This window comes from Papio anubis, chromosome 7 (assembly GCF_008728515.1).
Source record: "Papio anubis isolate 15944 chromosome 7, Panubis1.0, whole genome shotgun sequence".
Lineage (NCBI taxonomy): Eukaryota > Metazoa > Chordata > Mammalia > Primates > Cercopithecidae > Papio > Papio anubis.
In genome coordinates, this window is record NC_044982.1 from 103,388,436 (window position 1) to 103,402,089 (window position 13,654).

Genomic DNA, 13,654 nt, shown 5'->3' on the forward strand with positions numbered 1-13,654 from the left:
GTCACCCAGGCTGAAGTCATGGCTCACTGCAGCCTCGACCTCCTGGGTTCAAGTGATCTTTCTGCTTCAGCCTCCTGAGTAGCTGGGGCTGCAGGTACACACCATCATGCCTGGCTGATTTTGTATTTTTTGTAGAAACGGGGTTTCACTATGTTCCCAGGCTGGTCGTGAACTCTGGGCTCCAGTGATCCACCCACCTTGGCCTCCCACAGTGCTGGGATTACAGGTATGAGCCACTGCGCCTGGTCAAGTGTTTTAAACTTATTCCTCCATTTTTTATGAGTCCTATTTTCTGATAATAGGTACACTGAATTCCATCAGTCTTAAATTATTGATTTCCAAAGAGGCCTTCACTGGATTCAGGACCTGTCATAACTGACTGTATACCCAGTTCTAGGAAATGACTTGTGTTTAGTCTAGTTTTTAGCGTAGGTAAGGAACAAAACTGAGATATCTCTTTCTAGGACTGCTGTATAAATAAGCACTCATATATAAGTACCATGTTCAGTAGAACTGAAAAAAGAAGAGTGGGACAAAAAGGAGATAGGATACAAACAGGACCATGTCTCTGTACCTTAAAGTTTTTAAAGGAAATCTTTTCAAGAAGTCACATACTAAAAAACTGATTTTCCATAGCGCAATAAATTACCGCTTAAAAATGCTGGACAATGCAAATCAAATATAATCAGAGCAAAATGAAGAATCTCACCATATATTACTTCTTGCCGTTTGACCACATCTTTCTTTTGCTGTTTTAGAAACTTGCTGTCTATTATTCGACTCCAAGACTCTGCTTCCAGCTGTTTAGAATCAATCTCAAAGTCTCCCAGTAGCTGTCCTTCATTCATGTCTGTACCTACTCCTCAATATATTAAAAAATCAGTATCAGAATCTTGGGTTTGTGACCTGTAGAATAAGCCTATGTTGAACTTTCCTCAAGATGATAGTTGATTTCATAAGATGCATGAATACAGGGGATATTCACAGAGAATACAGGGGATATTCACAGGGAATATTCACATATTCCAGTACCAGAAAAAAATATCTTGTTCAGGAGTGACAGACTCTACATTCGAGGTTTTGGTTAAGAGTAATAAACATGACATAAATCCAACATGATTAAGACATGACTTCTATCTACATGAAGTTAAGAATTGGAAGGGACCTAGTACCTTTTCATATTTAAGAGAGCAGGATTACAATTGCTTTGTGAGCTAGAACTGTACATGTACAAAAGTCTAAGGGAAGAAAAAGATTTGTACTAAAGAGTATGCCCACATTGAAATAAATGACATCCTTTACTTGACAGCTGCTAGATGAGTTTGATTACCCAGTCATTATAAAGCACTGGACACTTTACTGACAATTTAGAGAATCTTCACAGGTTACAGAAGAGGCAGGCACTAACACTCCATTAAGACTTATATTCTAGGTAATGGCACACACAGTCCCTACAGAGGCATAAAATATAGGCCGTAACTTCCTCTTACCCTCATCAGTAAGTGATTCTGTTGATTCATTGACCTTGCTGATTTTATTTAGTGAGTCTGTTGAATGAGACAGGAATTTCCAGGTGTTTGACATGTTCTCATCATTGCCAACTCTGGGGACCAAAAAAAAAAAAAAATCCATACTGTCAAATACATTCTGATAGCCTATGGCTTGCATTCTTAAATGAGTACCTGAAGACTCCAGAGTGACAACTGGCTGGAAGTACTACAGTGACTGAAGACAAATTGCTTATGTTGGGGCCACAGCAACATGCACACTGCCTGGTAACAAAGTCTAGAGCATTTAGTATCATTGTAGACTCAAATTGTGAGGACTTTTTGAGCCTTTTTAAAGAAAGTGATAAGAAGCAAGGGGGAACTTTCTTCCATCAAACCATGTACACATTATATAAGAAACTTTCTGTTTAAAACTTATTGCCTAACCAGTACACTTTTTTTTTTTTCTGTTCTCTAAATAACTACCGATCTAGCACTTAGAATCAACTACATTCTCTTTGGACTTTCTCAATCCTAACTCACTAACTAGCACAGCAGGCAACCAACTGATGTGTGAGTAGGCACAAAAGCAAGAACACTTTAAAGACCCACTTTTGAAAGTTACGATGTATACAAACTTCAGTAACATTACAACTTTTGAAAAGTACACTTTTGAAAATAATGAGAACATAAAGACAAAACAAAAGAAAAATACCTGAAACTTTTTAAAGAAGGAGAAAACATTAGCCAGCACAGAGGTTAGGAATTACAAAAAGGAGACTTTTGCATAGTTAGGAATTTTGCTCCAAGATAGGTTAAAGAGATACTCTGAGTCCTACATTTGAAATGGCTTATTCACCTGATGGGAAGGCAGGCATCTTACCCAAAATAGTCAGCAACATCATTATCAGCCCCCTGTTAACCACCTGACAGCCCAGGCCTGGCCAGGAGACCAGTAAAAAAACTCAGTGCAAACCAGTGAGTGGGAACCTAATAGTAATAATTGGCTCAGCACTCACCTCCATGAAACTGACTTAAGTGTTAAGAGGCAAAAATGTAAAACAGAGATAAGAAACAAAACAACCAGGTTTATCCGAACAATAGAAAAGCATGACATCTGTAAGTGGTTGCAACCCAAAATTCTGAATTAAATCACCCTTTTTCTTATTCCTACTTATTTTGATCTAAAAAAAAATCATCTTTTGAGAACTCAGATTCTTCAAAAGTAGAGCTGATGATATACAAAAGCCTACAGCAACCAGCCTGCTAAGGGTATTTAAAGGAGATCCTTGTGACAGAATGACCATTATGACATGTACCAAAAACATAATCCCCATCATCCTTGTCTGCACCAACCCATGACTTTATAGATTTATTTCTTAAAAAAAAAAGCTTTTTGTCAAATGATGTGATTATTATGCTCTTGTCACCTAGATGCCAACTGTGCTATCTTTAAATATCTCCGCTTACCCAGTAATGTTCTGTATGGAGACACTTTTGGAGAGCGAGACGCTCTGCTGGGACCGTCTACTGGCAAATATCGGGGTGGTAGTGGTTTCATCCACCAGGAGGACTGCGGACCGAGGACGCTCCTTGGGCTGTGCGGCTGCAAAAGGAGGACACTAACTGAAGCATCACTCATCCAGTCCCACCTAGTACTGACCCATCTGACAAATAACAAGCAGAAGTAAGGCGCTTTACAGTAGATTTGCCCTGGAACTGTAAGTTGGTATAAAAACTCCATGGAGGATAGTTTGGTGATAACTACTGAAATTGTAAATGCCTATGTTCTTCGATCCAGCAATTTCACTTTCAGGCTATGTTTATTTTTCAAGATATACTTGTATATTCGTGAAATGATGTTATGTCCAAAGTTATTCAATGCAACACAATAGGTAAAAGCAAAAGACTGGAAAAGACGCGAGTATCACAAGACTGGTGAATAAGTTATGGTACACCACATAGCAGAATACAATGCCACTTACAAAAAATGAGGACTACTTTCTAAGTACTGACACAGATAGATAGATCTATCTCTAAGATCTATTAAGGGGAGGAAAATCAAAGTGCAGAACAAAATATGTAACAGGCTATCTTTCATGCTTAAAAGAAAGAAAAATAATCCAAGTTGTATTTACTTTAACAGGCGAACTCCAGGAAAATAAATTTAAAAAAAACTAAGAAGAGTGGTTACCTCTGGGATGGGATAGGCAATGGGGATAAAGAATCCTGTGGGAGTATTACGTATTTTAACATTTAAACTGCAAATAAAATTGAAACACTTTCTTTTTTTTTGAGATGGAGTCTTGTTCTGTCGCCCAGGCTGGAGTGCAGTGGCGCGATATTGGCTCACTGCAAGCTCCACCTCCCAGGTTCACGCCATTCTCCTGCTTCAGCCTCCCGAGTAACTGGGATTACAGGCCCCCGCCACCACACCCAACTAATTTTTTGTATTTTTAGTAGAGACAGGGTTTCACTATGTTGGCCAGACTGGTCTCAAACTCCTGACCTCGTGATCCGCCCGCCTCGGCCTCCCAAAGTGCTGGGTTTACAGGCGTGAGCCACCGTGCCTGATCCCAAGATTGAAAGAATTTTAAGGGTAAAAGGAACCTTAGAGATAACTGGGAGCAGCGTTCTTTAGGAGCGTTCACCATGAAAACATCTAGAGTGCCGTTAGATATGGAATCTCAGCCCCCCACCTTGTCTTCTGGGGGTGGAACCCAAGAGTCTACATATCTTACAGGCTCAAGTGATTCTTCTGCTCACTGCCAGAGAGCACAGATTTTGAGGATTTCCTTTAATTTACAGATGAGGAAAATGTAACACTTGTTTAACATCTGTAACTATAGATGACCCTTGAACAACATGGGTTTGAACTACATAGATCCCCTTATATGTGAAATTTCTTCTGCCTCTACCACCCCTGAGACAGCAAGACCAACCCCTCTTTTCCTCCTCTTTCTCCTTCTTGGTCTACTCAATGTGAAAACGACAAGGATGAAGACCTTTATGATGATCTACTTCCGCTTAACAAATAGTAAATATATTTTCTCTTGCGTATGATTTTTAAAATAACATTTTTTCCTTTGGCTAAATTTATTGTAAAAATATAGTATATAAGACACATAACAAACAAAATGCATTAACTGGCTGTTTATGTTATTGGTAAGGCTTCTGCTCAACAGCAGGCTATTAGCAGGTAAGCTCTGGAGGAGTCAAAAGTTTTATGTGGATTTTTGACTGCATGGGGGCGGGGCTAGCACACCCATCATCTGAGTTATTCAAGGGTCAATTCTAATTTGTTCTCACAGTGCGTATTTCTCATTAACACGACTAAAGAGGAAACTAGAGATCTAATTTGCTAAAGTGGTCACGCTGGCACTTGGGAACATTTTTCCTTGGTAACTGACTTGCTGTCCCATTCACAGGCTGCATTGTCTGTCCACCCCCAGGAGTGTCAAGAGGTGAAGGAAATAAGATTGGGGTGGTAGTTATGACTTCACAGTATTTCAGGATGTCTTTGACTCAATAAGCATTAATATAATCATTAATTTCCAATTCAAATTCTATTTACAAGATGATGACACAATAAAACAGCAGAAACCCAACATACTACAACCCGACCAGATTCTAACTGCAGGAAGTACACAAGGGGTATGGGATGTGGATCTACCTCTCTTCCCCCAACCCCATCCCCACCCAAGAGGAAAAAAGCAAGTGGGTAGAAAAGAGAATAAGCTTAAGAGTTAAAGGGCCTGGGGCATAGTCTGAATGTTTCTGAAGAGAGGTCAGTGAGCAGATAAAATCGGACGGAGGAAGAAAACACTAGTTCTTGAAGAATGGCAAGGATGTGGATGGGTCAGAAGAAAAATAGAGGACAATTCTGATGAGAAGAACCGTGGGAATGAAGACAGAAGTAATTATGTAGTATTAATGTAGAAGGGAGACACAGGATAGAAAAGGAAGCAGGTAGAAGGAATCAATGAAAAGTCTGGAAAAGCAGAATGATGTTAGGCAGAGCTCATAATAACTTGTATCTAAAAGCCAGCATGGGGGAAGAAAATAACCGCTCTCTTTATTTGTAACCAATCCATATTCTACCTAAGTAAGTGACTCAATATTGCTGCTTCCTTATTTGTGATGATTATAGCAGTGAAAACTAACACTTAAGGAGTGTTTACTACTGAGTACTTTACAGGTATGATCTGATTTAAACCTGACTACCACACTATGATACTATTATCATCCCCTTTTACAGAGGAAGAAAATGAGGCACAGAGAGGTTTGGTAATGTCCACAGTTACACAGCTATTAAGCAGTGGTGTCAGACTTGAATCTATATAATTAGAATTCACAATCTGTACTCTAGACCACTATGTTGCCTCAGTGGAGTACAGTAGGAATAAAAATATTTGTGGCAGGGCCAGGTACGGCGGCTCACACCTATAATCCCAGCACCCTGGGAGGCCAAGGCAGACGGATCCCTTGAGGTCGAAAATTCGAGACCAGCCTAGCCAACATAATAAAACCCCATCTCTACTAAAAATACAAAAATTACCCAGGTGAGGGGACGTGCACCTATAATCCCAGCTACTTGGGAGGCTGAGGCAGGAGCACTGCTTGAACCTAGAAGGTGGATGTTGCAGTGAGCAAAGATCACGCCACTGCACTCCAGCCTGGGCGACACAGCAAGGCTCTGTCTCAAGAAAAAAAAAAAAAGAAGACTTGTGGGGGTCGAAGGTAATAGTCGAGAACCTTGCACATAATAGGCATGTTTTTAAGACATGAAAATAAGAAAGAAAACAGACTTATGAAACAACAGATAATGTCACAAAAAAAAGCATTTAAGGAAGCTAGACATAAAAAGTATGTCGAATGGGTGAGATGACAGACTGAAATGGGTGTCAACCTGGAGAAGCTCCTCTTCTAGTCATCTACATGTGAAGATGGATAATAACCAGATTAAACATGTCTAAAGGGAATCACACTCTTGTGGGAGTGAAGACTAGTACAGCCATTCAGGAGCTATCTGGAGGTACTCAGAGAAATTAGGCACAAAGCAGTGGTTTTCAAGGTTGAGTGGGCATCAGAATCACCTGGAAGATCTATTAAGACACAGACCAGGCTGGGTATGGTGGCTCATGCCTATTATCTCAGCACTTTGGGAGGCCAAGGCATGAGGACTGCTTGAGGCCAGGAGTTTGAGACGAGCCTGGGCAACATAGTGAGACTCCAACTCTACAAAAAAATTTAAAAATCAGGTATGGCACCTGGAGTGCCAGGAACTCAGGAGTCTGAGGCGAGAGGAGTTCCAGAGCCCAGGAGTTTGAGGTTACAGTGAGCTAAGATCACACCACTGCACTACAGCCTGGGTGACAAAGCAAGACCCTGTCTCTATTAAACACACTCCCACGCACCACAAAAACACACAGAATGCTGGCCCCATCCCACAGTTTGTGATTCATAGATCAGGGTAGGGCCTAAGAATCTCTACTTCTAAAAAACTACGTTTTCAAGAACATTGCCTGGGGAAAGTCTCACAGAGGCTCCCATGGAGCCAGCTAACGAGATATTAATCACTGCATTATTTATAGTAGCAGCTGGAAGCAATGTAAATATTCTGTCTCTAGGGGAACTTAAAATGTGAAATATGCTTATGAAAGAATAGCCTGCCACAGTCTGAAACAACAGCGTACAATAATAACATGCATATCTCAAAACGGTATTGAGTGAAAAAAATAAGCAGAATATATGTCATATTATCGAATTTAAATTCACACAAAATAATACTTTTTTTCAAAGTATACATATGTCTAACAACATGGCAGATTAGAAGGACATACATTAAATATACTATAGTGGGAATGAGACAGGGAATGGGGAGTGAAAAGGGAAAAGTATCAGTAAAACCAAAGTGGAGTCTTGTATGCACTGTTGAAAATAGTTTGATGTGAACGGAAGAGTGTGATTTACCCAATTCTGAGTAACACTTGAGGTCCTTAGAAATAATAAAAAAAAAGAAACATTTTCTACAACTTCTCAGTTTACAAAGAAGTTTAGGCTGGGCGTGGTGGCGCGTGCCTGTAATCCCAGCTACCAGGGAGGTTGAGGCAGGAGAATCACTTGAACCCAGGAGGCGGAGGGTGTAGTGAGCCGAGATCGTGCCAGTGCACTCCAGCCTGAGTGACAGAGCAAGATTCCGCCTCAAAAAAAAAAAAAAAAAAAAGAAGTTTAACAAACCAGATCTCATTCGATTCATATGATTGTAAGGCACTGCAAACAGGTCTTTTAATTCCCAACTATTATTAAAGAGGAAATTGAGATGCACAGGGGTCACTTGCTTAAACACACAGGGCAAAGGTGCTGCCTTTAAGCTAATACACAGACTGTTTTAGAAACCTTCCAAGAGGGTCTGATGGTATAATGTTCAGGTATGGGTCAAGGAATCTGCAGGATAAAACAGCAGCCTTCTCTCACCACAAAATAGGTATTCATATCTTGACTATGAATAATAATTGAATATTACAACAGCATTTTCACATTCAGAACCAGAAAGTCAGAAAGGGAATTGAGAGGTGGGCTGAGCTACTTACGCTTGTTTCTCATAATGACCGTGGGTAGTGATGATGTGTCATGTGCCTGAAGGCTCCCTTTGGGCTGCTAAAGAGAAAGAAAGTAAGTCCATTGACAATTCACCTCTGTCAAGCCCTGAGAAGCGGAGTAGGAAGGGAGCAAGCAGTTCAGCTTCCTTTCCCACTCTGCTTTCCGCACTGCCCTAAGCACCCTGTGTCCCAGCCATAGTCGCCCTCAATTGCCATCCTCTAAACCTGCCACATACTCCGATGCTGTCTATCCTGCCTGGAATGCTTTTCTCACCTTCAGAGGCATGGCATTCTTCCCCTTCACGACTATTTAAGTGTTGCCTCCTTGGTAAAGTCATCTATAGCTTCTCTCCTCTCCTCACCCAAGACAGTGACTGGCACCCCTTTCTCATTTATAGTAACTGTCTGCCTATCTTCCCCAGTAGATTGCTGGTGCCTTAAGGGCAGCATCTTTTGACTTTTGCATTTCATTTCCAGTAACTAGCATTTATAAGGTGCTGAATTATTGGGTAAAATACTAATTTCAGTTAAGACTTTTGCTGTAGCCATGTAACAAAAATACCTTGAGAAATTATAGATTGAAGCAATTAATCTGAGATAGGTTACTTCCTATTTAAAATGAAATTTCAGGCAGGGTGCGGTGACTCATGCCTGTAATCCCAGCACTTTGGGAGGCCAAGGCAGGTGGATCACCTGAGGTCAGGAGTTCGAGACCAGCCCAGTCAACATGGTGGAACTCTGTCTCAACTAAAAATATAAAAATTAGCTGGGCATGGTGGCAGGCGCCTGTAATCTCAGCTACTTGGGAGGCTGAGGCAGGAGAATTGCTTGAACCTGGGAGGCGGAGGTTGCAGTGAGCCAAGACTGCACCACTGCACTCCAGTCTGGGTGACAGAGCGAGACTCTGTCTCTAAAATAAAATAAAATAAAATTCCCCCTTTTAGGTTATATTCTCTCATATGGGAGATGCTATATCTCTATTATGATCATTCTGTATAAACTAGTACATTCACAACAATTGAGTCTTACCAGAGATCACAAACTCAAATGACTATGGTGCTGGCAGGTAACAAATGACAGAAGCAAGCTGGGGTGGGGTGGGGTGTGGGGAGGCAGTGGCGGCCTGGAACTGGCATATCCTGTCTAAAAGAGGCAGCACCACTCAGCTCCAGCCATCCCTCCCTCCCTGCAGGCTCCACTGATGGAGCAGACTCCTGCCTTCAGCCTGCTTAATGAGTTTGGAGCTTATATTCTAGTGGGGGGAAGATACAGACCATAAGAAATCTATGTAATAATAAATAAAGATGGGTAAATACAGACTCTAAGAAGGTGGTAACTACTATGGAAAAAAGGAAAACCTGGGAGTGCTGGGTACTGGGAAATATCAGGGGGCCGGGGGTTATAAATCTTCCAATTTTTTCAGGAGAACTTAAGAATCCAGACTGATACAAAACATGATTTTGAAAGAGCTGCACTAACTCACATTTTAAAAGTACTACATGAGCCAAACAAAATATATGTCCATGGGCCGAAGAAGATTTGGGCTATCCTATTTTTTGCCATTTTGATGCTAGTTTTAGTGCTTCTCAAAGTGAGGTCCTTGAACTATCAGCATCATCTGGGAACTTCCTAGAAATGCAAATTCCTGGACTTTCCTCCAGAATCTGAAACTCTGGGAGTGGGGCTCAGTAAGCTGTCTTTCAACAAGCCCTCGAGTTGATTCTGATGCACATTCTAGATTGAGGTCATGGCACTAGATAACTGTTTGGTGACTGACGAAGCACACAGCTCATTAATCATCTGTGTCGACATAGTTGGAAAGCATTCCTTTGACGAGGAATGAAGAGACACAGGTGACTAGAACACTGAAAACCTCACAGGCTGCCTAAAAGGTATGGCCCCCAACCCATACTTTTTTTTTTAAAGGCCACTGGAAAAGCATGACTACATAGCATACATGTTCAGGGCAGATACCATCATAAAACAGGCACTTTCTATTCTTACATCATGTGATCAGAGCCACCTGTATTATGTACCTGAGAAAAGTGCTACCAGACAGGCTAGTACTAACTGTAACACCCTCCCCGCCCCCACCAGCAGATCAATGCCCTTGACCTCCACCTGCTGCCCTGATGGTCCTGAAGGAAGAAGACAAGTGTATGAGAAAACCACTTTAATAGCAACACGGAAATATTAAAATCGCGAAGAAATGTATATTGAACATGAAGAAGTTCTGAAAGCATTTTCTTTCCTCAAAGTCTAATTCGCCAGTATTACTCAAGAAGAGGATTGATCGCTTAAGAGAAGAAATATTTTTTAGTTATAATTCGTTCTCAAAGTTGGTACCGAATGATTAAAATAAACAAAATCCACCACAACCTCAACTCTCCCAACTCCTGAGGATCTTGCTGGTTTAAACTCTTTTATTTTAAGCCTTCTTTTAGCCAGAAAGTCTTACCTTCATTTTGACCTTTGCACAGGAGGCTAGACTTTCTCGGCAGCCTTTGTGGACAAAAGCACTGCAATCTGAAAAGAAAGCAAACCCAAGGTCACATGGACAAAGCAAACAGATTCCAGATTCTGAGTTTCCACTGCTGCCACAAGTGGCCTCTGAATTTCAAAGTGAAGTCACTCACACGTGAGAGTGTGACTAACTGAAATTACAGATTGCAGTCCTCTTCTAGGAAGCAGGTCTGTGATGTTATTTGGAGGAGGAAAAACATGAGCAGATGTGACTTCTTTTTTTTTTTTTTTTTTTTTTCCCAGTGTTGTGTCTTTATTTGGAGACTGGGAGACAGATTACAGCTTAATGAGAGGAACGACGACTCAAGTGATCTCATGGGAAGGGTGAGTTTCCTGGCCCTCAGGGAGTGACAGATGTGATTTCTAATTAACAAAAAGTAGTAAGTCTGGAACTTCTCAGACAGGAAGCTGAGAGGCTACCAAAACTAAAAGTGAAAGTGTCTGCCATCAATGTGTAAGTCTAAATTACAAATAAATACATAAATAAAGCCCCCAATGGGGGTTACAAAATTTGTATGACTGTAATAAAGCACAGAATATAAAATCTGAAAAGTTTAACTACGCTGGGCTTTTTGCAACCCATTCTCTGAGACAGGAACCACACACGAAAGGTCATCAGAACCCCACATGCACCTCTGGGAACTGTGACTTAAGAGAAAATGGAGACTTCTTGAAAGATAAAGCAGAGACCACAATTTGGCAAGGACAGCATTGTATCTTAATTCCTTTACTTTTCACTCCCTTGGCTGACAAGGGCCGCTGACGTAAAAACCCAGGCCTCTGTGTCCAGAAGGCTTACCATCAGCTCTCAGTGCTGCTATAAAGTCACATAACAGAACCGTTCCAGGAAGCCAGAGGTAAAGCAGAAACAAACGAAAGATCTGTCTGTGGGGACACTCGAAGAGGAGACACTCTCATGGGAAGGGCTCACTCAGAAAATCAACCACAGATGCCATTCAATAGGCAATGCCCCACAGACTGATTCAGGAAGCGTCACAGGTCCTGTCTATACCAACTCACCAGTTAGGTGCCAACATCTCTTTAGCCCAGACGTATGGATTTGGGGGTGACTGGAGTGGTGATGGGGAGGGGAGGAAACCAGAAAGGAGACTGCTAGAATCCCAGACCTCAAAGGCCTTTTCCATTCCTTTTGTAACACTTCCTTTAACAACCACTTGGTTCACAGGTCTCCTCCTTAATACCACCGGCACAGTGTATTGAGATTCTCTTGGGTTTTTCTCTATCCCCTTTCTGGGGCAGGGACCATTCACCCACTGCTGAATCTTCAATTAAGCCTCTCTAGCATAGTGCCTGGATCATGCATCCTATTCAAATGCCCCTCTGTAGGCCCTACTATGCCTATTTAAACTAAAATTAGATGAATGCCCTATTACAGCCTTGATTACAGTATGTCAAATATCAATTTAGTAACACAAAAGGACAAACAGCTGTCAAACTAAATTTGACGTAGGTCCTGGCTTTGCTTATTAGTTAGTATGATCCTAGCACAAGTCCCTTCTGGACAGGCCCCTGTTTCCTCATCTATAAAATTAAAAAGGAGGAACCACATTTTCTCCCAGGTTCCCTCTGCTGTGATTCTATTAGATGGGTAAGTGAGTTTCGGGCTGCTGGACCCACAGCAAGAAGTATAACAAAGTGGTCGAGGCAAATGACTTTATTTTCTAGTAAGCCAAAATGTGTTTCTGCCCATCCTCACAAGCACTATTCTTACTCAGGGTGTATGGTGCACCTCCCCTCCTCTGCTACAGAGATGCCTGGGACTTGCAGCTGGCATGCTCCTTTCTGGTTTCTTCCCCTCCCATTAGTTGATCCATCATCTCCTTCTCATGCACAGACTTGAAAGCCCACCGCATCCAAACCCTTTCTCTTCACAAATCCCAACTCAGCTAAAGTCTTTCAAATACATCATCTTTAAGTCCATTTCTCTTTCCCTTCTACAGAAAAAGTATCCAAAGACTATGAGCAGGCAAAGTTAATGATTAGTAGATCTATGTTTTTCAGCATGCTGAATCCTCAATATATAATACTGAAGAGAATAAAGCAAATTGCAAAATGAGAGGTATTGTATGGTAGCATTTATGTAAGCTAAAAACAAAAACAAATTATATGTTGTTTATGTATGAGAATAAATTATAAAACACAGACTACAAATGCACTGAATTCATGATAGTGCTTGTCCTTGGGGAGGAAGGAAGATGCATGGGGCAGGGAAACAAAGGGGAATCCGAACTTAATCATAATGGTTTCTTAAAAAGTGAAACAATCTGAAGCAGTATGACAGAATATTACTATGTGTTCATTTTGAATCATGGACACATATGTGTTAAATTACCTATGTACAATACTTTGTATTAACATTTTTCAAAATTAAAAAAATTTTTAATTTTTAAAAAATCATCACACTCTGTCTTTCAAAGTTCCTTGGATTTGCTTATAAGCATTTCCATATCCTTTTGAATAATCCATTTATCACATCTTGTGATAACTTAAAAATAAGATTTTATTGTCTTATAATCCAGTTATAAAAGCACATTTTTTTCTTGTGTTTTATTGAACGTCTAGAATATTTTAGGCACTTAAGGGCAACACAGGAGGTGGTAGATTTGCTAGAGAACCAGCTACTAACTCTGATCTGCAAAAGTGACCAAGAACACTATGGGCAAAATTTGTTTCCAAGTTCTGTTCTTTCTGTTCCTTTCTTCCCAACCAATTCCAACACCCTACAGAGATTTAAACAATGATGATTTTTAAGGGAGTGGCACTATCACTTTTAAAAAGTCTTCAGCAATATTCAAACTCTCAGGCTACTGTTTGAGTGTCTGAGATGAATCATAAAAGCAGAAAAAAAAAATCATTTAAAATGTGCTTCTAGTAAAGAACTTTTCATATAAATTAACTTTTAATTAATTGAAACGTCCCCAAACCCACAACCCAGTTGGAAGTTTAAGAGGCTCTATATTACGGTCATGAGTCTTGTCTTAGTGATAGTTTGCATGGACATCTCCTTAAGATGCTGAAGTA

The 13,654-nt window shown here is 40.7% G+C and overlaps 1 protein-coding gene across 15 annotated transcripts in view; it reads right to left on the reverse strand.

Annotated features, from left to right (window-relative positions):
• AKAP13 (A-kinase anchoring protein 13) overlaps positions 1 to 13,654 on the reverse strand; it is a 266,890-nt gene that overhangs the window by 28,446 nt on the left and 224,790 nt on the right. For 10 of the 15 annotated variants that reach the window (XM_031669206.1, XM_031669210.1, XM_031669209.1 and 7 more), the window contains 5 exons: positions 10,548 to 10,615; positions 8,081 to 8,147; positions 2,958 to 3,093; positions 1,491 to 1,603; positions 710 to 862 (listed from right to left, as the gene is read on the reverse strand). In XM_031669206.1, coding sequence (XP_031525066.1) covers positions 710 to 862; positions 1,491 to 1,603; positions 2,958 to 3,093; positions 8,081 to 8,147; positions 10,548 to 10,615 — 537 coding nt within the window. The remainder of the gene's footprint in view (positions 1 to 709; positions 863 to 1,490; positions 1,604 to 2,957; positions 3,094 to 8,080; positions 8,148 to 10,547; positions 10,616 to 13,654) is intronic. The other 5 variants (XM_031669207.1, XM_009210865.3, XM_031669208.1 and 2 more) reach the window with 3 other exon arrangements.